Below are 26,523 nucleotides of genomic sequence, written 5' to 3' on the forward strand. Positions count from 1 at the left end.
CTTGTGCCAAGATCGATAGCCAAGGCCCTTCAAAAGTCTCCCAGGGTGCTTCTTTAGATTCTGGCCAGGATTTGGAGTTTTAAAACAACAAAATACAACCTGAAGACGGCTTTTTGTTGTTGTTTTTTTAAGCTGTTGCCCTGCATCCCTTACTGATTTTCCTTATTGTTGATTGAAGACTGTTGTTCCCCACTCAAGTGATGATGATAGGTTAATTTCATAGTTCACCAAATGGCTACATTTGGTCTGTGATGGTTTGAAAAGGAAGGGTTGTTTAAACAGTGGAGGTATTATGCCTTTGGTTTAAATACATACCTGCCACCATGCATTTGTGTGTTTAGTAGAGACCTATATGCTCTATCCTAGAACCACCATTTTTTGTCACCAATGCTCATGACAATGTCTTTCTTTGACTGTCTTTGGATTTTGAGTTCCCTTGAGTTCAGTTGGCTTATTTTAGTTCCTTACGTTTGTTTCATTTTTTTTTTTAAACCAAAGAATTATTTTTTTAGTCTAATTTTTGCTTCTTTCTCTGGACTTCATCCAGTAACTTGGAGTTCCTCTTTACCTTTTAGCGAAGGCGCAGGGGCCGTGGTAGTAGGTCTCAAAGCTTAAGTGACTCTTCCTCTCAGTGTATGGATAGACCCCCAGACAAGGACAAGAAGGTAAGACAGCCCTCAGATCTTACCCTCTCTATGCCTCCCACACTGTAACATGCTCACACAATGGAGGGGGACACACAAATGCACACGAACACCAGGGACGATTAATCATAGCTCAATGGCCCTCATAATGGCTCCATAACTAACATTTATGGAGACGATCTTTGACAATATTTGCGGGTCTTTATTTATGAGTAGTCCAGTCTCTTTTTTTCCAATCTTTTTTTCTTTCAATGAACAAGACGATGCAAAATGAGGTATTTATAAAGGGTTACACCAGTCCTGATTAACTGATGAAGAATTAAGCTCACAACAAAGTAATAATCTTCAGCATCCAGCTATCTTGTTGTGGATTTGGAGGAAATAATAATAGGCATATGCTACCTGTGATCAAAAAAAGCAAAAATTGTTTTGGATGTAATTTTTACAAATCAACCAAAACCCCCAGCTTATTTAGATAAATCTACCAGGGTTCCCATGGTCCTTGAAAATCCTTGAAAGTTTGTGGATTTGAGGGGGGGAAAAAAATAAGGTTTTAAAAGCTTTTGAAAATGAATAGATGACCTCGAAAGTACTTGATTTTGTTTTATATAAAAATTTGGCACCCAAATTCATCAATATGCCTCAGCTCTCTGGACTGCTCTCCACCTCAGGATCAACACTTCACATCCTAAGGAAAGCCCTGTGATGGAGATTTGCTTTGATGTAGCAGCAGTTTTAAAATGAATGATTTCACCAGGATTTCTTGACTTGACTAAATCGAGAGTAAAAAAAAATTAGGTCTCTATGGTGTCTAATTTTGACGAATGTCATGTCTTATGCCAAAACATGCTAATTTTGAGTCCTTGAATTTCAACAAACTAGACCTTAACAGTCATAGAAGAGCCCTTGAATTTGATGTCCAAGTGAGTGTGGGAACCCTTTTCTTGCGTGGCAAAAAATGTGTCTTTTAGACCGGCTTTAAGCACTCAATATGACTGCAGCCCACCTGCCAGCCACCAGTGATCGCAGCCTCTAATGAATGCTACATTAGTGTGAGTTAATCAGTCGCGCCTGTTAGCAGAACGTGTAATCACAGGCTGCGTAAAATCAGAATTTAGAGGAGGCGACAAGTCATCTGTTCCACCTATTTTTTGTCATGTGTGCTGAGCCCTTGTCAGAACGGAGCACAGAGCTCAACCTCAATTTGCCCTGTCGCCTTCAATTGAATTAAGCCCATCAGTCTCAAAAAGCTGCATGTTACAGTAGTCAGTTATGATGCTAGATATCCCACCTCCACCCTGTGCAAGCTTTTATTAGAACATAATTACTGGGCAGGTTAGGAGCCACATATAATATAGTTTGATATAATGTACTAATGTAAACACATCATAGTGTGAGTCCCTTTACGGTGTGAGCTGTTTTAGAGAGAGCATATTGTTTTCTATCCACTGTCATCGATTCCCCCACCCCCACTCTTTACCGACTGTGCCCCTCTTTGGACAACACTTTTACAATGCATCCATCCTCACTCCCTTCTGGGGTACTGCTCACTGAGCAGCGCTGACAGGACTGTAAGACTTAAAGTAATAATCAAATAAAACAAAATATGAAATATCACAATGTTGGCTAATAGTATGCTTGTGTGTGTGTACCAAGTAAGTTAACTTTATTTACTGAGCACTTTAAACAAACAAGATCGTCACTAAATTTGTTACAGCAAATAAAGGACGTAAAAAAAGGATTGAACAAGGGATAAAACAAGTACTTTACAAACTCAAAGTCGTTGTCTTTTGTGTGTGTGTGTGAAAATATTTTAGCAGAGGGAAAGTTGCTGCAGGCCGGCAGAATCCCTGACTGACAAGAGCAAATATTGTACTATTAATCACAGCAAGATCGGATCAGAATAATCAAAAAGAGGAAGTACTAAGCATTAGCATCTGTTTTCTCAAATTATATTTTGTACCTTTCTAAAATTGCTGAAAAAGAAACTTTCAAGCCAGTTTTACAGTTAGTTGTACACTTCAAGTTACCACTGAATTTAGACCCTATATACACCTAGATTTATTTTGTCTTTTGTCATTTAATGGTTTTGATATTTTTTCACTGATAGTATGAAATCTTTTTAGCCCAGTTGTTAAACATCAAGGGAGGGAGAATGAATGGATGCATTTTGAAAGAGTCCCCTGGCCATGCAGTCTACCCTGCCATTATGGCATCAGAGGAAGTCGGCCTCTCCATCAAGCTGTTCTTGTCACCCGATTGGTCCACCAAGTAATTGCTCCACTTCCATTGGATGAAAAGCTCATGCTCTGATTGGATCTTGTGTTATTTTCTTTTATGTGTTTTTAAACCTTTGTTTAAGCAGACAGGTCAATAGAGAAATTATTTAAAATGACGCTGTGCCAAAAAGCCTTTGCTTGAAGTCCACTCTTTTTTTTTTCTAATTTTTCAGTTATAGTTAATTTTCTTTCGCTGGTTGATAGAAAAGCATGAAAGAAAACAATTGATTTTCCTTGTGTTCATCCATAAAGTCATTAGTGTGATCCATAATTGAGCATTCAGCATGTTTTATGTTATTTTGTCAATGTACTTGGTCTTTGTGTCTGACAATGGCAGCTTCAGGATGATGTGGAAGGAAAATGATGGGGTGTGTGTGTGTGTGTGTGTGTGTGTGTGTGTGTGTTCACGCGTGTGTGCGTGCGCACACATGATTCAGTCCAACTGCCCTGGCTTTTGTTACTACTGCCTGATTTGCATTAGCCAGAAAACCCATCCCCCTCACACACACACACACACACACACACACACACCCTCCTTCCACATTCCAGGGTCAGAGGTCAGCTGGCTCAGATGTGTGTGTGTGTGTGTGTGTGTGTGTGTGTGCACGCATGCGTCTGTTATGTGGTTTGGAGGCTCAGATGTATACCTACCTAATGTTAGACCCTGCAGTCAAACTACAGCAGGGGCTAAAAGATTCCCCACACTGGCCGCTTAGAAAAGGCCTGCAGGAAACACACACACACACACACACACAGACATGCATAGACACACATACATACACAATGGCTGGTCAGAAATCCTGCAGGAAACGGCACAGGGGAATTCCTGCCAGGCCAGGGCGGATTATTTTCCCCCTTACTTCCTGTTCCTCCGTTTCTCCCCTTCTTTCCTCGCCTCTCCTCTTCCCCCCTCCCCCCTCCACCCTCTGTCTGTGAAGGCCTCTCCTCTTCCTCCTCGGGCCAGGGGCTTGAATTGTACAACATTTATTCTACATGCTATTCTGAATTATTTAGCAGTGAATGCATTGTCTTTATATTATTGGTATGGACACGTTGTTCAACTGACAACATTGGCTGCATCTGAATTTAGTGACCACAAAACCTGTTATATTATTCCATAGTTCTGAACCTATAGCCCGTACATTTTTACAATATATGCACAAGATAAAAGCCTATCAATTTTGCTGAATTTGAAATTCAGAACAGTCAAAATTACGACCAGCTTGGAAAGGCATGCTACTGTTCCACATCTTATAGTTGAAAAGGCTGCTATTATCTTGGATTTTAAATGTTATCTTGATGGCTTAATTTATTAAGGATGGCACAATATATTGAAATTTAATACATCGCAATGCAAAAATGTGACAAAACATATCATCGGGCAGAAAAATGAATCGCGATATTAGCTCCATTTTATTCTGCTGTAGTAAACAAATGAGGTGGCTTGACCATCACAATTTCACAAGCTCTCCATCCAAATTATATTATTTGCACTTTGTAATGACATTTTTAAATTGTTGTTTACATTCTAGAAAGCCAGTGCCATCACTAGAAAGATTTGTGGCTCAGAAATAGACATAGTTCTGCATTCTTTGTTGTCATTGGACTTTTATTTTTTACATCATATCATGGTTGTAGTGAATCATGAACCCCATATCGCGTATTGAATCGTATCATGAGATAAGCATATCACCCCATCCCTATAATTTATTTATTTCTAGTCTTAGTGACAAAATGCAAAAATCCAGATGCCACTGCTGATTTTGTGTGTGTGTGTGTGTGGGGGGGGGTCTTTCTCTTGTTATTATGAGTTTCCCTGTTCAGAAGTATCATCTGCGTTCGACAAAGACAGAGATGATGTCAGCCCACCGTTGTCATGCTTATTGTTTGGGGGTTTGTTGATAGATAGACTCAGCCCACATCCTCTGCCGCCACTCATATTTACCCCACACAGTCTCAAAGAGCACTTGGACATGTCAAATGATCAGGCTGCTAATGGTCAGTAACAGAGAAATAGGGGAGAGGACGCGATAAAAGGCTTTGTCTGTCCCTGTATAATCAATTGACCTGATTGATAAGGGTGTGTCAGGGTTACATTGTGTGTGTGTTGTGTTTCCCACGCCCAGTGCTCTGGGTCCAGCAGGCATCTGTGTTAGGATGAAGTTTTTTTCTCTGTGTGTGTGTGTGTGTGTGTGTGTGTGTGTGTGTGTGTGTGTGTTATCCGACCCTCTCAGCTCAGCCTCTGTCCATCAACACCTACCTCTGGAATGTTAATGAAAAACAACAAGGGAATCCCAAGGAATTTACCTCTCTCTCTCTGTGTCTCTCTATGTCTCTCCCTCTCTTATGTTTCATCTCTCTTTTTTCTTTAGCCAATTTGTGCGGTAGATACTGTTAAAGTTCTCTTTGTAGATTCACTCCCTGTTTTTTTCCATCTATCCTCTTTCTCTAAACAATTTGTGAGGCAAACACTTGTTTAAAGTTAATTCTCTCTCTGACGTGCTCACACACACACATACACACACTTAAACAGAACTCGGCAGCTTAAGTCCCCTAACCCCAGAGCGTTAGCGGAAGCCAGAGTGCAGAGAGGTTAGAGCGGAGCTGCCATCTCCTGATTTGGCTGGTAAGGTCTGTTAACTGCCACTCATACAGGAAGCCTGGCTAAACTGTCACCAGCCCCCATCCAATCATTCTGCACCAAGACCCTGAGGGGAGAGGAGAGGGAGTGTAGGTGCAAGGGGGGGTTTCTGTGTTTTAGAGTTGTCATGGCACTGAGCATCACGAGCATGTTGAATCCCATGTCGTCTCTCAGGATCGCTGCATATTTTCACAGCCTATCCTTGAGGGGGTGTGTGTCTGTGTAGGTCCTTTGTGTGTATGTGTGTGTACAGTTGTGTGCACATATGCATTTGAGGCTCCATGTAAGAGTGTGTGAGTGAGTGTATGTGCCCTCTCTGCTGACATCCACGTGCAGAGAGGTGTCGGGCGCGGAGCGTGCATGTGAGGTGTAAATTCGCTGGCACCCTGTCGCCCCCTCAGGGGTGCGAGAGGAGGGTGGCGGTGCGTGTGTGTGAGCGAGGGTGTAAATTGAGCTGTGATGGTCCAAGTAGGAGGATATGATTGGATGAAACGATGAGACCTTGCGCGCTCCGACACGAGGCACTTAGGATACACTCTGCTCTAAACTGCTGCATGCTGAATTCCTGCTGCCTCCTGCCCCTTCTTGTTTTGTTTTTTTCTCCTTTCCCCCCCCCACTCATTGTGCTAGGAGATCTCCAACCTTTCATCTCTGACTGAGCCTTTGAAATGAAGTGCCCTTTCTCTCTCTCTCTCTCTCTGACTTTTTCTCTCTCTCTCCCGCTCCCTCTTCTGTTCTTATATCCTAGAAACCCCCTTTGTTTCTTTTATTTGGCCATCTTCCCTAGATGTGGAGAGCGTTCATTACACTCTTACCTTGCTCTCTTCCCCAGAACGATTATATATACTGTATATTCAGTGTTTTTGTACAATGTATTTTTTCTCTTTGTACGTTCACTGTTCTCCCAATGTTCATAAAATATGGTCTGCTACAAGATATACAGGTTGTAGGACATATGTCTGTTTTCCCCTCTCTCTCTCTCTCATCCCTGCACTCATCCCTTCAGTATTTTCACCCATCCGTTTCTCTTTTTCCTCCCCATCTTCAGAAACACAAGGAGCGGGACAGGCACAAACCCAAACACAAGAAGGCCTCCATGGACCTGTCGCCCTCCCTCGTCCTTCCAAACATCATGGTCCCAGACAAGGTGAGGGTACTCCTCCATTCTAATCCCTTTTGTTTTTGAAGAATTTTAACTGGCTTAGTGAAGTATTGGGGTAGGAGTGACTGGCTTTTACCTAGTTTTACCTCTGTTGCTCTTTTTCTGCATCCCTCACACATCCTGACCTCCTTTCTACCCTTCTCCTCTTTTTGGTCCTCCCTCCATTAACTTGCCTTCTTTTTATAATTCTCTTCCCCTGTTCCTCTCCTTATCATGATTCCTCCCTTTCTTTCGTTTTTTTCCCATTGTTCTTCTCATTATCTCCCTCCCTTTTCTCCTTCCTCCAGAGTTACAACAGCAGCAGTTCTGGGGGAGGGGTCACCTCTCTACCCGCGTCTTCGCAGAAGCGATTGGATGACAGCGCCGCCCGTTTCACCAACGCCAACTTTCAGGAAGTGCCGTCGGCCCACTCTGTCGGCAGCTCCAAGGATGGCTTGGCAGTGGATGGAGGGAAGGCAGGGTCGGAGGCGAAGAACAAGAAGAACAGCGGTGGAAATCACCCGGTGGCACAGAGGGGCGGGCGCAAGTCTCTCACCTCCTCAGGGAAACCCCTCCCCTCTGCTGTGGTTACCATGGCAACCTCCTCCACGTCTGCCTCCGCCTCCACCGGTCCATTCCATCAAGGTGAGATGGCCACAAATAATGTGCTACGGTGTTTAGTGTTTTCGTTACCTTCATTCAGCTGCTCAAGCCACAAATGGGAATTTAGTTAGAATAAGGCAAATACAATGAAAAATCATCATCTGGCATTATTGCTCAACCCACCCAACACAAAAATAACAAAATACAATTGCAAATGTGGCACAATTGTCCATATATCATGATGTTAATATCCAAATAAGTGTTATTCTTAAACTGCAACGCCAACTGGAACTGATACTGGCATGGGTCTCAAAACCAAAATTACTCCCACCTCCCCACTTATACTAAAAATTCTACAGGAAATACTCGTGCATGCACGTGTGTGTGTTTAAGTTTGTGATTCATGTCTTTTTATATGTGTGCGTGTGCTTTGTCTCTCTCTGTCTCTGTCTGAGCTTCTGTGTCTTGCGCTATCAGAACCTTGAGGCCCTTGTCAAGTGTGTGTTTGTGTGTGAGGTCTAGTAGAGAAATGGCATGTGTGTCTGTGTATGTGTCCATTTGTGTGCTTGCAAGACCGAGCCTTGGTCACATGGGATGACTGTATGATGAGGGAGGGCTGACTGTTGAGCAGATAGAGAGAGAGAGAAGTGATAAAATGGTTATTTTGGTTATCTTGTCTCTGCTGCTCCCATGATGATGGAAAGGAGGGAAGTATGGAAACTTTACTAATTTCCCTGTGTTGTATCTCTCTTGCTCCTGCTCTGTCGCTCTCTCTCTCTCTCTGTCTTTCAACCTCTACATTTCTCACTTGCTTCCCCTTCTCCCTGTTCGTTTCTTTCTCTCTTCCCCATTCTCCCTCTTTGTCTCTCTCTTGCTTCCACTTCTCTCTCTGTCGACATCTTTCTTCCACTCTTTCACTGTCTCTCTCCCTTCCACCTTCTCTCTCTCTCTCTCTCTTTCTGTCTCTCTCCCAGGCCTCCTGTTGACCAGCGCCAGCAAGACGCCCTCTGCTCCTTCCTCCTCCGACTTTTTGAGTTTCTCTGATTCGTCGTTGCGTCCAGGGGCCGGGACCACGTTCTCCTCCCCGCCGTCTTTCAGCAGCTGCCTTGTGAAGCCGAGCTCGGAGGGCGGAGCTTCGGAGGGAACCACAACACTCTTCAGTTCTCTCATGTCTGCCACTACAGCGTCTGGAGGTGCCGTACTTTTAACACGGATAGCTTATATTCTAATGTGTTATTGTTATTCAGGGATGTGCTTTTTTCAGTGTTACTTTGGTTTGTTTTTGAAGGATTTCAGTTTGGTCCTACCACTTTTATTCATTGTTAATGGGAGGTTACGGCTTTCCTGCTTTTTGGTGTTACTGATCATATTCCTGATCAATACAGTGGTGGCAGAGTTGCATCATGTATTTTAGCAATCAGTCCACAAGCATATGCATATGCAGTACAAGGACAAGTAAATGTTTACTAAAAAAGCAAAAAACAGAAGAAAAAAAAACAATGGCAAGGACATTGTTGAATGTCTAAAAACAAGTTGAATGGTTTAGTCCTCTGATAATTGTTAGAAAAACAATATTGCTAATGCTAAATGAATGTGAGTCACAGGGGCAGTTGTGACAGGTTTCGTTTTTTTCAACATCCCTATTCACCACAGAATAAGGACTTGTTGTGAATGCAAGGGTATTTGACCAAGAATTATGCAACATTTTATAACTGCCACTTATTCTTTTAGCAATATCAGTGGCTCAACTCTGCTAGTGTTTATTTGGCAATTACCTGACAGCCAAAATGTACATTCCTCTTTCACCTGCTTTTTTGACTGCTCTCAGGTCGAAGAACAACTTGAATATCACATGAAGAAATCACAGGCTTTATACTTAAATATTCAATCGTTCTTTTTATCATTGTAGTGGGCGGGAAGCTGTACGAGAACTCGCACAGTCACACAGCTAACGAGACGACGAGCCTGAGCGGAACCGCTGGCTACAAACGACCCCAACCCTCCACCGCAGGACCGGGGATAGGAGGAGGAGCAGCAGGAGGAGGTGATGATGGGGTGAAGAAGAAAAAGAAGGGCAACTGGCGAAACAGATATGGACCTTGCTTCACCACGGACGTGAAGCCGTCAGAGCCGGCACCCTCCCTGACTCTGCCCACCTCTTCCACAGCCAGCACCACCTCCTCTACCGCCTCCCCCTCCTCTTCCTCGTCGTCCTCAGCCCTCACAGGCCGACCAGGCTCGGTCTCCAGCAGTGGAGGAGGAGTAGGAGTAGGAGGAGCAGGAGGAGGAGAGAGGGGGCTGGGGGTCATAGGTGTCAGCAGTGGGATTCAGAAGTCCCCGTCACTCCTCAGGAATGGGAGTCTGCAAAGCCACAGCGGCTCCACAACCACTGGAACAGGTGAGGAGGACACAGCAACTTAACATACACATACACAGCAATGTTTCCATTACCAGTGATGGGATCGGCCGTCCTGCCTTCTGGAAATGGCACCCAACCTAAAATAATTCCACTTGTATTGGTTTCAGAGGCCTCTCCACCCAACCAAGAACAAAACAGCAACAGTTCATACAACAACATATTTCTGCATCTTTCTTATCAATCACGGTGGGAAATTAACTCCAGCCACTAGCCAAATGCTGGCAAATGTTTGCTGTAGCTGGTCATTTTATTTCTACTTTATCAGCCACTTAAGCAGGTAACCAGCCATTGCTTGGATGTCCCATTCTATTCTGAAATTCTCTTTGACAGGTAAATGGTGAAAGTGCCTAGTTAAATTTAGTATTTATCAATCATTTCTGTCCTGGTGACAAAAAAAAGTTGTTTCCTGCCCCACTCATCATTTATAGTGACCTGACTTTCATCAGTAGTGATATGCGGAAAAGGGAAATGGCTTTTCGGAGGTGTTCAGAGACGTCCTTGTAACGTTGTTGGTTCGAGTCCAGCTCATGACTTCACACTTCATCCCCTCTCCTTTCCCAGCTTTCCTGCCATTCTCCACTAAATGCTGTTGAATTAAACAGGAATACCTATGAAGTTCCTGTGTGTGAAGCAAGGTATTAACATCGCTATGCCAGTGCAAATGGCAAGGATTTGACACACCTCTGTAATCAGTGTGTGCGTGCGTGCGCGTGTGTGAGTGTTATTCTCTCACACATGCTGAAGTGGTCTGTCTTTTTTTTTTTTTTTTTATCTGTGTTCAGTTGCTTGGCAACTGTCTTTATGCTTTGGAGTTCCCCTCTGCTGATGGAAATGGTTCAGTAGTACGCCGTTCCCCTCCACCCCCCGCCCCATGTCTCCCCTTTCTTCCAGAAATACCGCCCTTCATTTTTGTTTCTCCCTCCCACCTCCCAGCTGCCATCACCCCCCTCCTCTCACCTGCTTTATCCCCGTTCCTCATACCCTCACCTCACCTGTTGATGCCATCTACATTTGTAGGTGTAACTGTGTTTGCATGTTCTCATGTGCACGTGTGTGTAAAAATCACTGTGATTCATGGCCTCTTGTGGTTTATTGCTTTTATAAAACAGTGGTAACACACCATTGTAATATAAACCAAATGCAAATGTTTGCAAACTTTTATCTATTAATCAGTAATAATTAAATGTTATTTTTCTTCCTAGCAATATAGTTCTTGAACAGTAGCCAAACAACGCGGTTGCTAAGTGACCCATAAGTACAGATATGAGTGGTGATTTTCAGTTAATTTTTAAAGCAACTGTTGTCTAGTCAAAGGAGAGTGTTTATTGGATATTTTGCAGTGACATGAGCTTGAAATGAGCTTGACATGATCAAGACTAAGGATCAAAACTGTAAATTTTATAAATATAGCATTGGTGGTTGGGGATAATTTTGGTTTTCATTCCATGTCCATTCCAGTTTGGGTGCTTGTGCATTTTCTCCAGCAGTGGCGGCAATTTCTGGCTCTGGTGACCATAACTGGTGAAAGAAGATAGAGAAAACAGTGGTGTGTGTGTGTGTGTGTGTGTGTGTGTGTGTGTGTGTGTGTGTGTGTGTGTGTGTGTGTGTGTGTGTGTGTGTGTGTGTGTGTGTGTGTGCGCGCTTATATGTGTGTGTGTTTGTGCCTGTGTCTGTGTGTATCGTGTGTTCTTCCTACTGTAAATATTTAGCCGAGGGTTAATGCAGGGCAGTAATGGGGAGGATCTTGTCGTTTATCTCACCCCCCCATCCTGTCTGCTGTCTTCCACCATGCTGACGGATGGATAGTTAGCCTGATAGATATGTGTTGGTGGGTGGGTAGAGGCAGGGGGTTAGATTTGGGCTAGGTTAATGTTTGATGGCAGGGGGGTCACTGATGGGACGGGTGAGCTGGTAGAGCGTAGTGGGATTGGTGAGTGGGGGAGGAGAGATGTTGGGCGGACGGGGGAACATGATTTCATACAGGCTAGCTGGTGTGTGGGTGTGGGAGATAGTGTGTGTGTGTGTGTGTGTGTGTGTATATGGAAGAGAGAACGAGTGGGAAAAGTGTGTGAGAGAGGGAGAACCAACAAAAGTTAAAAACAAAATAAACTCGGTGTGCTATAATCATTATACATATTAGTCAGTATTGGAACTAAGTGAAAGAGCACTTATTTATTTTATACATAAATTCTAATGGGTTTTTGTTTTTTATTATTAACTGGTCCAGTACAATATAATGTAGGGATGTGCATTTTTTTCCAATATTTGTCAAGAATTCAAGCTTTTTTGGACAAAACACGGATTCTTGTTTTCTTTCTGTGGCGCGCTGTAATCTTTTCTGCGCGCTGTAATTGTATCTTTTTCCGCTTGTCCTGATGACATCTTTCATAATTATCAGGAGCCTAGTGTTAACTAATACAGCAGAGCCTCGCTACTGCAAGACACTTGGGAAGGGAAACTGTTAAAACCTGTGAAATATTCAGATGAGAGAATTTTATGGAAATACCAATTTTTGTATCAAGAAATTAGTTTGAGGTTTATCTGTAGAAATATTCTAGGGATCCATGCAATTTTTCTCTGCATTTTCTGATTTTTCAGTTTTATTTTTCCTCAGATTCCAATTTTCCTACGTTTTTAATTGTTTTACTCTCAATAATGTAATGTATGTAATTTCTTACAATAAGCATACAACACATTTATTTTTCAATGTTTATTAAGAAGTATCTTTAATCATTGTGAGCACTGATATTATGTGGCTGGTTTTTGGTGAATATAACTTAAGAAAAAACATTTCTAACATTGGAAAGATTATTGGATGCCTTAAGCTGTGTCTAAAAGGAGATTGTTAGATAAAGATGCACACACACACACACACGCACCTTATTCAGAAAGCCAACACACAACACATCTCAGCACTGGTGACGGCACTTTGAAGTACATTGGAAAATACGTGTGCGTGTTAGTTGCCTAGCTCTAGACAGTGTGTGTGTTTGTGTGTTATTGATTGAAGAAGTGCATGGTGAAATGGAATATATATCTAGTTGAGTTTAGCAGGCTCACCCCTCAATTAACATGCCTACCTGCACGTACTTGCTGAGGCACTTGAACTTGCTTGTACTGTGGCCTCTACTGTTGATGACTGTTAAACCGACATTTTGGCTTTACCATCCCATAGCGTACCAACATAGATTTTTCTGAGGTACACATACAGACAAGCACACACACACACACACACACACACACACACACTATCCCAGACACAGCTCTGTTCCCTCTACACATTGCCATGATGTTAAAATACATGTTTTTTTAGTGGTAGAAACTACTCAAAATAACACACAATAATATAATAGAATATCACAATTCTCCAGTATTCATGTTTGTCTCTAAATTCCATTTTTAAATCAAGATTCAATGATTCTCAGTGATTTTCACAAAACGGAAACCATAGTGCGGCAATATTAACCCATGTCCTGCTACTTAAAGGGGAATTTTCTTCAAATTCAATTTCCTTCGAAACACAAAAACACAATAGGAGGGAGCAAAACACACTTCAACTGTCTAATATCAGAAGATGATGTGGTTAACTCGGTTTTAGGTGGGACTTCAGCTTTAACCGTCCCTAAATAGAAAAGATGTTGAGAGAGATTGGCTTGAATGGACAGGCCAACTAATCAAGTTATTATATTTGGTAGCTTCCAAACCTATTGAGTGGGAGAGGAAAAGGAACAGGAGGGTCAGACGATGGAGGCAGTTCTGCTTTAGGGGCTTAACGCTGTCGATCACACAGATAGGTTATACGTTTTAAAAGTTCAGGCCTGTGAGTTTTTAACTGATTTGTAGTAGTGGTGGTTGGGGAAAATTTGTTTATCTGTTCTCTGTCCTCTTTAGTGGTCCTGGTTTTGATATTACACTAGGTTTTAATTCCTAATGAAAGCAGGAAGCAGAAGAGTTGGCTGCAGTTTATTCATGAGAAAATACATCTCTAAAATGTCAACTTTTCAGGAACTAAGAAAAACAGCCTTGTTGTTATGTTGAGCGATGCATTTTTGAGTTTATCTAATTGGTTTTGAAAAGGTTTCATAAACCCAAGGGTTGTACAGTTTTCTCCACATATAGAGCATGTAATCCTTCATTCGAAGTTACAACATGAACATCACCAAAATTTAAGTTTTTTTTAGCTGACAACTATGATATTTAAAATAAAATAATTATATATAAATAATATAAAGTCTAAATTGGTAACACCATAAAGCATTAATAGTTCACAATAGTATCAACATTTTAACTTAATTATGAACGTACATAAACTTTTCAGAAAATAGTGGTTTGGTTTAGTCATTTGGTTTGGCACTAATTTTAATTTAAAATTACATTTCAAAGAAATTTAAAAATACATTTCAAAAGTAATTTAAATTTAAAAATACCTTATAGAGCATTTAATCTTTATTCTGAATGCTTATAATCTATGTAGCTGCATCACCATCGTTCTTGGGAATTATTACTATAATAAAGCATTAATAGCCTGGACTAGTAAACAATACAAAACTATCATATAACTAGTTTTAAGTGTTTAAAATCACGTTGTAATGCTCCATAATGCATGTGTAAAGTATAGTTTATAATCTGTCTTTAGGTTTGGGATATTATAAAGTATTAACGTCTGTGTTAATATATTATAAATCCAATATAAAATTATTATAAAACCTCTAACATTTGTCCTTTGTCGTTTACCAGCACTCGCACCGCCCCATTGTGTCTAACCCATTTCATCACTGGCATGAGCTAAATTCTCTGATAAACTGTTTGGTTGGCCTCTAATCCAACTAGCAAAATCTTGAGGGAGCACATGCCCCCTCAGCCATGACAGCACTGCTTTGGGTATCAATCTTACTGGTGCATATTACAAAGCATTATAAATAGTATGTAGGCCCACGTGGTGTGCGTATCTCTCTCTCTCTCCCTCTCCCTCTCTCTCTCTCTCTCTCTCCACCCCTCCCCTCCTGGCACAAAGATCTCTTGTTCCCCTAGTGAATGTGTGCTGCCCTGAGCCATTCAGTCTTTTGTGGGGCTGAGGGGCCCTCTTTCTCCCCCCTCCTCTCCTGGGGTCAAAGGGGGGCAGGGGCAGGGCTTATCCCTGGTTAGTGGGCGAACAGAGGGGTGTGTGAAGGGGGAGAGAGAGAGAGCAAAGAGATAAGAGAATGGAAGAACGTGTGTATGGGTGTGTGTGACTGTGAAAATGGAGCAGTCGGTGTGTGGATGTGATGTATAATCAGCCTATATGTGGAATAGAACTGTAATTTTTAATATGCTATATAAAATTGTATATAATATGTCTGTGAACATGTAAAAGAGAATGAGCGATGCAGCAGTCGGAAGAACAAACATGGAGGGAGAACATGTGATGTATTGGGGCAGGAGGCAGGGTCTGTTCATATTAATGTTTCCGCCCCTCTCCTCCTCCCTCGCAGTATGTGAAATCCTGATGTGAACGATGTGGACGTGGAGGGTTTGTGTCGTCAGATTTTTGCCAGCCACACCGGGTCGCGGCAGGCCACCAATTCAGTGTTTGTGTGTGTTTCTGCACGTTTCAATTTGTGTACACTTTGATGGGTAGAGTTATGACGATGGTATAGGATACGAATTGTATGACTCAATACATGTGCAGGCCTGAGTACTTAATCGTGCGCTACATTTGTTCATTATATGAAAGTCAACACGTCTGCAGCATGTTCAAAACCTCACTTTTCATTGCTGGAAATGTGTCATGTTCTATTGTAGCAATTATCAAATCATTCAATTTTCTCAAATCATTGAAATTTCTCCTATTTCCTTATTAGAAAAAGCCATATGAAAGGTGGAGGTAATGGAGAAAAAATTATTTTCGTTACTGTGATCACATTTAATACTTACCCAAGCAAATTTTTTTAAATGTCTGAACTGAGGATACGGAGAGATGGATATATTATCTCCAGACAAATTTATTTTACAAAGTAACGCATACACGCAAAGCGAAAGTCCAACCTAAATGCCAGAAGCCCAACCAAATATGTTCACATTTATTCCTCTAACCATACACATGTGTGCAAGTGTTATTTGTGAACATCAGGAACTCTCACAAAACAAGAATCCCAGAGAAATAAGAGACAATATGTAGAGCCGCTACATTCCCAGTGACTTGGACACTGAGTTTGTAGACCAATAAAAATATTTGAGCCTTGAAATTCAGATGAGTTTTATTTCAGTGTGGGGTTAACTGGTTTGAACCACATTCCTGTTAAATCATCCTTTTATCGTATCATTCCATTGTAACAGATGAGGATGACCGTAACGCTGTTAACAACTCTGATTCTCCACAGGTGTTTTCTCTGGCGCTGATGTGTCGTCGTCGGGGGCAGGATCTGGCGCTGTGGGCGTAGCCAGTTCTGAGTTGTCACAGCAACAGCAGCCCACACCCTCCCTAGCCCCTCCCTCTCCTTTCACTGCCACCGCACCGCTAACCAGCACAGCCTCTACACATGTGAGTACAAACACACATTTGTACTCAAAACTTTGCCATTCTCACTCTATCACACACATACACGCGAGTACATACGCTCATAAAACACAGTTTTAGTCTTATAGTCCCTCTCTTTCACTCTCACACTCATTCACACACACACACACACACACAGTTCACAGTTCTTTCGCCATCCTCTAAATCTGTCAATTCACCCACATCACTCACATCTTTGAGCTGAAGTGCTGATAAACTGTGGAAACACAAATACACCAAAGCACACTAATTAAACACCTGCAAAGCCAAATTTGTCAACACCGTTATTAATCCACTGCACATTATGTGTGAAACGTGTGTCCTGACCTTGTGCGAATTGTGTTTTCTCAGCGAGCTATTGTCTAGCTGACGGTACGTTGCACCTGTAGAGGGTCCTTGTTTTATTCAGAGTACAAAAAACACATTTTTGTCATTTTTCTGTTAAAATCATTGCAGCAGCTGTGATTTACTGACATCATTCACTAACAGTTTAGCTCAATGGGCTATGTCTGTATTATTACAGTATTAATTGGTGGATACATTTTATTACCACAAATCTTTTCAGGGATGTGATCAGGAAGACAAAGAACAGGAAAAGGCAGGAGAACGGCAATTTCCTTTTAGAAATGAATGGAAATGCTGTGTCCAAAAAACCTGAAATCCTGAAAAATAACACCCTGGGCTAGGTATTATTGTAATACATACTCACCATTACGATTCCCATCCATTCTGTTCATGTGGAGATCAGTGAATGAAAGCATTCTGCTGGGCGGAGCCTGGGGAAGCTCTCATTCACTTTACATCAGGTCAGAAAGTGGATTTTAATACTGAATCCAGAGTCCAGGCTGCACATTTAGGACAGAATCCTTTATATATTGGATTTATTTGGAACATTTGGGAATTATTGGTGGATATTAAATCATTACGTTTTACACCATTATTAAATTTAAACATATTTTGATGTAAACTTTGGTTATAGTAGCACTACTTTATCAGGTTTTACAGCTCAAACAAAAATTGTTAAACCTAAGAATGCAGTTTTCACGATTTCTCTCAAAATGTTGTGGTTTTTGGTGTTATTTAGTGGTTTTTGGTGTGTTTCACTGATCTAAATGCGCTTATATTCAGCAGTGAGGGCGTTGACTAACTTGATCAGTTCAACCCCCTCCAGTAATCAGTCTGCCCCCCCACACATCTTCAGTCCCTGACCCCTGTGTCCGTCCTTTCAGAACCTCCCCAAAGACCCCGCTCTGTCTCTGTCCACCCAACTTCATTTTTCTCCCTATTCCACTCCCCCCCCCCACACACACACACACACACACTCACTCTCTCTCTCTCTCTCTCTCTCTCTCTCTCTCTCTCTCTCACCCTCGACCTTCCTACTCTCTGTCCCCATCCACTCTTCCATTTCTCTTTCTCTCTCAGTTGTGCTGTGATGTAATGACATCTGACAAGCACCACAGTAGGGATGGAGGGATAGATGGAGGGAAGGAGGGGTCGTTGGGAGGGTGGGGGGGGGGGTTCGCACTCATGCCTTGAATTCACCGGCCTGGCCCCCATCTCGCCCCATCCCTCTCTGTTCAGCACATATTATAGAGGACGAGAGGCCCAGGGAAGCACAGGATATCACGCCTATTTGCAGCATGTATAGAGGAGTTAGGGCTGTAGCAAGCTCTCCCTCTTACACTGTGTGTGTGTGTGTGTGTGTGTGTGTGTGTGTGTGTATGTGCAAGCGAGTAAGAAAAAGACGGAAAGAGAGCAGTAGACAGCAGGAGGGAGGGAGAGACAGACATTGAGGGAGAAAGAGAGAGATTGTTTTTTTCCTTCATCTTGTCACTCCAGATTGTCCAAAACGTGTGTGTTAGTTTGTAATGTGTGATCCACGCCTCTGGGCATCTGGGACACACACTCTGAATCAAGTCCGCAGGAATTACGCAACTATAGAAGGATGCCAACAACAGGCTTCCCTCAGTGTGTGTGTGTGTGTGTGTGTGTGTGAGAGAGAGTGACAGAGACCATTTGCTATTTTCAGTCCACCAGCAGACTCTCGGCCTACTGTTATTGGCTATCAGCCCAGTCCAGGAGAGAGAGAGACAGAGAGAGAGAGAGAGAAAGAGCGTTAGAGAGACTTTGAATGAAAAATGAATGTAAATGAAAAATGAATGTTGATGGGAAGGGGGTGGGATTATGGCATTGAGGAGAAAGAGGGGAGGGGGGCCTTGAAAGAGAGCTGAAGTCAATTCAGAGGGGAAAAAAAATGGAAGGGGGGTATGGGAAGGTTCCTTCTTTAAATTAGACGGGGATGTGATTTTTCATTTTATTCCCAGGATTTCAGTGCTTTAGACATACAGCTTCCATTAATTTGAAACAGGAGATTTTGTTTTCTGGATCACATCCTAAATTGAAACAAATTGGTAGAAATCTAGATGGGGCGACCAGACAGTTGAAGCTCCAGTCAGGGCTATAATTTATTCCTTTATTTTTCTCAAGGTTAGTAATTATTTATTTATTTTAGTTGGACACGCAGCTCATTGATTTCCATTGGAAGTTCCTGTTTTTCTGTCCTGATCACAATCCTGCGAAGGGTCAAGTGTAAAATGGAAACCACAATATTTAAACTGTTCAACTTTTCTGGCCAATCCATGATGAACCCTGATAAATAATAATAATAAAAACTGTATTTATAGGGCACTTTTTTTCACACAGTTACAAAGTGCTTTACAATTAAAAGGCAGAGGCCGAAACATGTTGATAGTCTACTCCCAATAAATTGTTTATTTCTTTTGCAAGAGATCAGTCTGCTGTCTGCTACTTTTCTTTTCAATCCATAAAATCAAAATTGTTGTATTTTCTTTTATCCTTATTTTAAAGTTGGGGCGAGACTCCCCAACTCTCCAGTTAGATTAATTTAATGGTCACTTTCATAATCAACTATAAGATAAACATGATGTCAGGCGCTGGCATTACAGCCTGGCCAGAAAGTACCAGCCCACTGTAAAAACTTGCAGTGAAGTGCAGGAGAACGCCTGTGCCTTTGATGAACTTTCTCCAGTGTCACATGGTTTGGTTGTAGCTTTGTCCCGTTTACTCCTCAGCATCGAAAGTAGTCGGCCATTTTGTTCTTTTAGATAGACCTGATTCCACTCCTGATGCTCCGCCTTCGCTCTCCTCCGTCTTACCCCACCCCCGGCCTTATTTGGGAAATGCCTTAATTGGATTAAACTCTATGCATCAGAAACACTTTGTCAGCATGTCAGCGTACTGTAGGGGTGCTGAGGCACTTTCAGCCGTGTGTGTGTGCGTGTTTAACAGAATAATGAGCTGTAGATTTATTATGTTTGGTTGTAGTTTGTACGTTAAAAGGACAGTAAAGTGCTGTCATATTCTCATTCAGATATTTTTTCTCCATTCAAATAGGCTGCATTGGCATGACATACATACATTGGCATTGTTTGACACAGCAGAATCAATAACAGTAGATCAGGGGTTCTTGAACTTCTACCCAGGACCCAGATTGATCAGATTGATTCTTATCCTTGCACCCAGGCTCATGTAGGCAGCCCTGTCCCGTGCTTTAAGAAAAAAAATAACATTATAATGTGGATAGTTGCAGTCCTCAGTTCTGAGTCACATTCAAAGTTATAAAATACCCAATAAATTCACACCAGTTCAATTAATGATGATGATACAAGTTTATATGATTAGAATAAACCCCTTGAGATGAACCATCTCGTTTTCGAGGGGGTCCTAACATATAATACAATAAAAAAAAAACAACATTAAATTAATTATCAATGCACTAACTAAAATCACCGCCCATACATAAAGCACACTGTTTAGCTACTGTTCAAGAAGCAATAATTACATTTAATTATTGTAATTTAATCATAATCAATTAGAATTAAAGATTTATTGAACATTTTTATGTGTTCTTTTAAATACAATGGTGTGTTTTCTAAAAGCAATTAGCCACTTGACAGAGCTTTACATTGATTTTAGAAGAGCTAAAAGGCAATGTTAGGCGCAAAGTGAAGTGCTGATATTAACTGTTATAAAATCCTGTGGCTAATTGTGGCTTATTGCTTAAATTAATTGCTCTTTCTCTCTCTCTGTATCTCTGTCTCTCTCCAGGTGAGTGGTCTGCCAGGGTCGGTCTTCAACCTGGCCCCCTCCCACATGTTTGGGAACAGGCTAAACCCCAACTCGGCCATGGCAGCGCTCATCGCCCAGTCTGAGGCTTCACCAGCAGGTACAGGAGTGTGTGTGTGTGTGTGTGTGTGTGTTTGACAAGAAGCTGTGTGTGTTTGTTTGTGTGTGTGTGTGTGTGTGTGTGTGAGAGAGAAAGAGAGAGGGAGATAATGGACAGGTCACGCCCCCTGGGTCCCTCAGAGAGGTCAAGGGTCACCACTCGTGATATTTTCAAGCTCCTCCCACACAGCTCCAGTTACACGCCGTGATCTCTCTCTCTCTCTCTCTCGCTCACACACACACACACACAAAAGATTTACATGTATAAACATACAACTTTCCATCAAGCTAATGGGCCATGAGCCATGGTCAGTCTAAGAGAAAGAGGAGAATTGTAAAGCAGAGGGGATGAAAGAGGAGCAGAGGAGGGAGGGAGGCGCCTTCAGCCTTCAGGAACTCCTGTTGAGGGAAAGAGGAGAAGGTTCAGTGGTTTATTGTCTGTCCTGTGCAGAAGACATGATAAGGGATCAGAGAGTAGGAGGTGGCGTTAGTAGTCAAAGTAGCCTCTTCCTGATGCAGGACATCTGCTTGAACACAGAGGAGAGTAGTGAGAGAAAAGAGTGGAGAGGAGGAGAAAGTCGAGAATGAGGAGGAGGAAGGGGAGGAAGGTAGCTAGTTCCTGCTGCCGGTCAGCAGTCATCAGAGCCAGATCCACTCTGACCTGCAGGTCAGCTCACTAATCAGCCTGAATGACAAGGGGCCACAGGTGTGTGTGTGTGTGTGTGTGTGTGTGTGTGTGTGTGTGTGTGTGTGTGTGTGTGTGTGTGTGTGTGACTAGGCAGGTTGTGTGTGGGTGCAGATGTAAGCTACCCTTGTGTAATTCTTGAAACAGGTCGATTAACATTGGAAATAAATGAAATTATCTCACTCTATTGGCATGTTTTTTTTTCACTTTACTAAGGAAAATAAGATTTTAACACTCAATACAAGATTAAATGGCCTGTTAACATGGACATTTTTTGCAGTGAAGTTGTTTGTGCGCACAATAATATACTGTATGTGTGTACACACACACAAGCTTGTGAGTTGTGTTTTTGGGCTAGCTAAGGGGTATGCGTGCAAAACATGCAAGGTGTGCGTGTGTGTGTTTGTATGCATGTAGCCTATTTACTTTGGCAGCCGTTTCTCTTTGCTTTTGAGTGGCTGGAGGGTGGTGCCAGGATGGAAAGGGTTACGGAAGAAAAAAGACTTGAAAAAGGAGGAGGGAGTGGGACTAGAGTGGTGACCTGGTGGGGGTAAAAGCTGGGATTGACTGTCTAAGTAGAGGGGAGTTTGTGTGAGTGTGTAGATGCAAAAGTGTGTGTGTGCATGTGTGATTCATTACTCTCACTGAGGAAAATGAAAAGAAGCGTCTGGCCAGGGGCCCAGAGGGAGGTGGAGAGAGAGAGAGACTCTCATTGAAGGTAGAGAGGGAGAGAGAGGAAGCACATGCAGTTTGAATGAGGGCTCGTGTGTAAAAGAGATACAAAGGAAGAGAGTGAGTTAGTAGGTTGCAGAGCCGTCAGTTTTAGATGTGCAATTGATTTTCTGTGTGTATGTGTGTGTGTTTAGATCAGGAGGTGGGAGACGGCAGCAGCGGTGTTGGAGCTCAGGGCTTCTCCATAAGAGCTTCTCCCAAGACCACCCCGCGGTGAGTACACACACACTCACACACAGATGCTCTGCTTTTTCTCTCTCGCTCGCTCTCTCTCCCTCGTGAGCGAGCCCCTATTTACATTCCACACTGCCCCCCCCACCCCCCACCCCAAACCCCTTCACCCATCCCCCTCTCCTCTCTTTCCCTTTGCTGGCCCCTCGTCTCCTCTCTCTTCCTCTCACTCCTCACACACACACACATGCACACTCTCCCTTTCGCTCTTACCCCTACAGGCAATTTTCTCTCTCTCAGCCAACGATAAGTTGTGTTTTTGAAGGTGGTAACCATCCTTCAACTCCACTTTGATTTTTTTTTTTTTTTTATCATCCTGTTTATTTTCATGGAAGGACGGTCTGACGGTTTTCCCCATCTCTTCCACTTGGGAATGTTTGCATGGATCTCTCAAGATGGGAATATTGATGATACAGAGCCTTGTTTGTTTGTTTGTTTGTCCACTACTTTGTGGGACGGATAATTTCACTTGACGAGGTTGGTTACATTTTTGGTATGACAGTTATTCCAATATTTCCACCTGTATTTTTTCATTTTGTATGATTATGGTTTGTAATTCAGACATGGACGGCTGACATTTACCTTTAGAACATTATATTTTATTAAAAAATTTAATGGCAGTGAAAGTGTTACATTCCTTGGTAAAATTAACATGCTGAATTCCATGATAATTCCTTGTGACTTCTCAGTTGAAAACCCTTTAATGTCAGTGTGTAAATTCATGAAATACATTTTTGTTTTTCTCGCATCTAATAAAAAAATTTTTGGATTATGCTATGATGCTACAGCCCAAAAACAAGCATTCAAGAGTGTGTTTACATATGAGGTGGGATGTGATGGGGAAAAATGTTGCCCTTCTCTGTCTTTTTTTTTTACTTTTTTCCCCAAACCACGCACCCCTCTCTCCCTCTGTCCATTTTCCCCTCTCCCCTGCTATCCCTCGGTTTCTCCCCCTTTTTCACACTCAACAGATTGTCTCAGCACACACACTAAGATTTATCGCATCAAGACTGTCCACTTCCCTCTCTCTTTCTCTCTCTCTCTCACTCTCTCTCTCTCTCTCTCTCTCAGAGACCCACACACACAGAAAGCCTGGCCCCTTTTCATTAGCGGCCACTGTAACAACAAATTGATGTAGTTTTATAGCCAGCAGTGTCTATGTTTGTCTGACGTTTATGTTGGGTCGTTAATCTCCCCATTGACCTCTCTATCTCTCCTTTTCTATCCCTGCGCTCTCTCTCTCTCTCTCTGTCTGTCTCTCTCTCCCTCCATCCAGCTCTCCCATTGGTGGCCTGCAGATCCGCTATGACCCCTCGGGGTCGTTGCCGGGGCCAGGGCTGGGGTTGCTAGGGGCGGGGGGAGGCGGCGGGGAGACGCTGCCCCCTGTGGCCACCAGTATAGAGCAGCTTCTGGAGAGGCAGTGGAACGAAGGGCAGAACTTCCTGTTGCAGCAGGGAGCACAGGGAGACGGTGAGAGGGCGCGCGCACACACACACACACACACAAATATACACGCAATACACTCACACACAAACACATTAATTTATCATGAAGATCCCTTCTTCCCCACTCTTCCCTTCCACCCCCAATCGTTATTTCCAGCCTTTCCCTTTTCCCCCCCCGTTTCTCTTTTGATTTCTGTCTGTCTATCAATTGATCCATCTCTCTTTTACTCGCCTCTTCTTGCCGTTTTGCTGTCTCTCCCACCTTTCTATCACTTCCTCACTTTATCGGGCTATCTATTGTTCTGTCTGTCCATCTCTATCTGTCTATATCTACCTATCTGAATTTCCCCATGGGGATCAATAAAATGAAAAGGGGAAAAAAAGGGGGGGTTGCTGCAGAGTGGCCTAGTTGTTAGAGAGATCTTCCTTCAGCTGGACGATTCGGGTTCAAGCCCCAGTGTTGGCAAGCATCCTCCTCGCTGAAGTGTCCTTGAGCAAGACACTGAATCCCTACCAGCTTCTTTAGCTGACCCTGACCTCCGACCTCCCTGTTTTGTCTCTCATTCCCAATTTTCTCTTTCTCTCTGTCTCTCTCAGTGGTGGGGATGTTGAAGTCTCTCCACCAGCTGCAGGTGGAGAACAGGAAGCTGGAGGAGCAGATCAAAACTCTGACTATGAAGAAAGAGAGACTGCAGCTTCTCAGCGCTCAGCTATCAGTGCCTTTCACCCCCACCACGGCCTCCTCAGGTACACACACATACACACACACACATATGCACACACACACTTCTACATCGGTTTCAATCAATTACAGTGAAATAAAGACTCTAGGTGAAGATATTTGCAGCTCTAGTCAGAGATACAAAAGAACACAAATAGGTATCATTAACAGAATACAGATTGTGCTTCACAGATAAACAATAATGAACACATAAACACACATGTACATGCACGCATGCACACAAATACTTCCTGCTGGTTTACCACATACAAACCTAGAACGCTCTCTGCACATACGCCCAGACGTACACCTACACACACACACACACACACACAGGGAGGATCTAAATCGGTGTTAATCTGTGTTGCAGACGTGAAGGGAGCCCAGCTGGGAGGCAGTGACTCCTCATTACCCATGGCAGCTCAGGTAAGGACAAACACCCGTCACATGGTAGAGTCACAGTATAAACCCTGTACCACCCCAGTACCACATGGTCAATACAATACAATACAGTACAGTGCTCTAACAATTAATGTAATAACTCTTAATTAGTTTGGGTAAGGTCAAACAAGCATCAAATTGTAAAGATCACTTGTATTGGTGAATGGTATTATAATAATTTTACATTGTATCACATCACATAAATGCAGTTATGATTAAGTAAAGTGTATTACCATATGATCATATTACCATAAATACATTGACAGAAATGGATTATAAATAGGGGAAAGATTAAGGCATTGTTTATTAATGGTGTACCTTTTCTCTCTCTCTCCTCTTTATCTCTCCTTTTCTCTGCCCTCCCATACCCTCTCTCTCTCTTTGTCTCTCTCTCTCTCTCCCCCTCTCTCTCTCTCCCTCTCTCTCTCAGGACAGTGCGTCATGTGGCGGCCGTAGCAGCAGCAGCTCCACCTCCTCTCTCTCCACCCCTCCCTCCGTCTCCCAGAGCCCCCCCCAGCCGCAGCTCAACGGGGTGGCGGGCGTGGGAGCGACCCCCGCGGGGCTGGGCGGGGTGGCGGGGCTGATGGGTGCTCTGGGCGCGGGGGGTGCGCTGGGCATGGGGGGCATCGTGGGGGCTCTGAACGGGGTGACCCAGACGCCGACGGGCATCGCCAGCCCTCACACACACCCCTCAGCAGCAGCTACCGGCGTCACTCTGCCCGTCAACAACAGGTATCTGTCTGACTGCTGATTTTATCATTCTGCCGCTCTACAAACTGTTGGGTGTTCCTGTTTGTGTTTGTCAGGAATGTGATTTATCAGGTTTCTCCTGCCACATCTCTGCCTTGTGCATCTTACAGGGTTCCCATTAGTCGAGGTGTATTCCAGACAGGGAATTTGATCAATCCTTTGGGCAAATCAGGGATATCAGGGAATTTTTCAAATGGGTCACTCGACAGAATTATACCAGAATGTATTTTACAACTTGTTTCACACATTCACTGCATCAGATGGTGGTTTTTAGCTGTTTTTCTCCCCAGCAAACGCAACTTTAGTGGAAACCAGACTGTTTACTGTTTGCTTAAAAGCAGCGTTTACAAACTAGGAAGGAATCACATTTCTAGGCCATTCCGATGCAAAGTCATGGAATTTGCATCGGGGCCAAGACAGGAACCCTGGTCTTTGGATGTTTATCAGTTTTTATTTGAAGGTTATTTCATCCTCTCTTCTTCCAGTTTTCCAGGCCTCAGAATGTGTGTTCCCATAGCCTTATTTTGTTTACTCTTTGAGACTCGTCAACCCCACTGTCGCGCCGCCAAATCCAAACCAAAGTGAACTGCAAACACCCAAGTCTTTCCAAATGTCAGGGCACATCCTGCTCTGTCATCCCCGTCTCTTTGTTCCATCAGTTGTTAGAATGTGATTTTGATTTGGCCCTTTCCTTTTTTTCTCCTTTTGCTTACGTGTTGGACTGTAGCAACTCAGCACCTGCTAAGAACAGGTGAGGGATCATAAGTTGGTACAACCTCACCACACCCTGTATCTCCATTTCCTTCATGTCCCAGACGTCTGTTGAAGGGGTTTTGTCATTCTGTTTTGGTACCCCACGTACCATTTGTGTGTGTGAATTCATATCCCCTCTCATCAACATCGCATTTTTCTTAATTTCTTGAAAACTGACATACTTGAAGACGTTTGAAAAAACTAATGCAGCTCATTTTGCAGAGTGTAGTTCCTTGATTATCTCTGTCTGACATC

At 43.0% G+C, this 26,523-nt stretch overlaps 1 protein-coding gene across 2 annotated transcripts in view; it reads left to right on the forward strand.

The window, feature by feature from the left end:
• mllt10 (MLLT10 histone lysine methyltransferase DOT1L cofactor) overlaps positions 1–26,523 on the forward strand; it is a 47,938-nt gene that overhangs the window by 17,856 nt on the left and 3,559 nt on the right. Inside the window, exons 1-12 of one of the 2 annotated variants that reach the window (XM_078291438.1) lie at positions 628–665; positions 6,613–6,711; positions 7,014–7,350; positions 8,283–8,501; positions 9,218–9,706; positions 16,087–16,247; positions 20,394–20,511; positions 22,062–22,140; positions 23,435–23,628; positions 24,201–24,350; positions 24,695–24,750; positions 25,196–25,497. In XM_078291438.1, the coding sequence (XP_078147564.1) occupies positions 636–665; positions 6,613–6,711; positions 7,014–7,350; positions 8,283–8,501; positions 9,218–9,706; positions 16,087–16,247; positions 20,394–20,511; positions 22,062–22,140; positions 23,435–23,628; positions 24,201–24,350; positions 24,695–24,750; positions 25,196–25,497 (2,234 nt within the window). In that variant the 5' untranslated portion in view covers positions 628–635. Of the gene's footprint in view, positions 1–627; positions 666–6,612; positions 6,712–7,013; positions 7,351–8,282; positions 8,502–9,217; positions 9,707–16,086; positions 16,248–20,393; positions 20,512–22,061; positions 22,141–23,434; positions 23,629–24,200; positions 24,351–24,694; positions 24,751–25,195; positions 25,498–26,523 lie in introns of those variants that run through there. The other variant, XM_078291437.1, reaches the window with a different exon arrangement.

The sequence above is a fragment of the Centroberyx gerrardi genome, chromosome 22 (assembly GCF_048128805.1).
Source record: "Centroberyx gerrardi isolate f3 chromosome 22, fCenGer3.hap1.cur.20231027, whole genome shotgun sequence".
In the NCBI taxonomy this organism is placed as follows: domain Eukaryota; kingdom Metazoa; phylum Chordata; class Actinopteri; order Beryciformes; family Berycidae; genus Centroberyx; species Centroberyx gerrardi.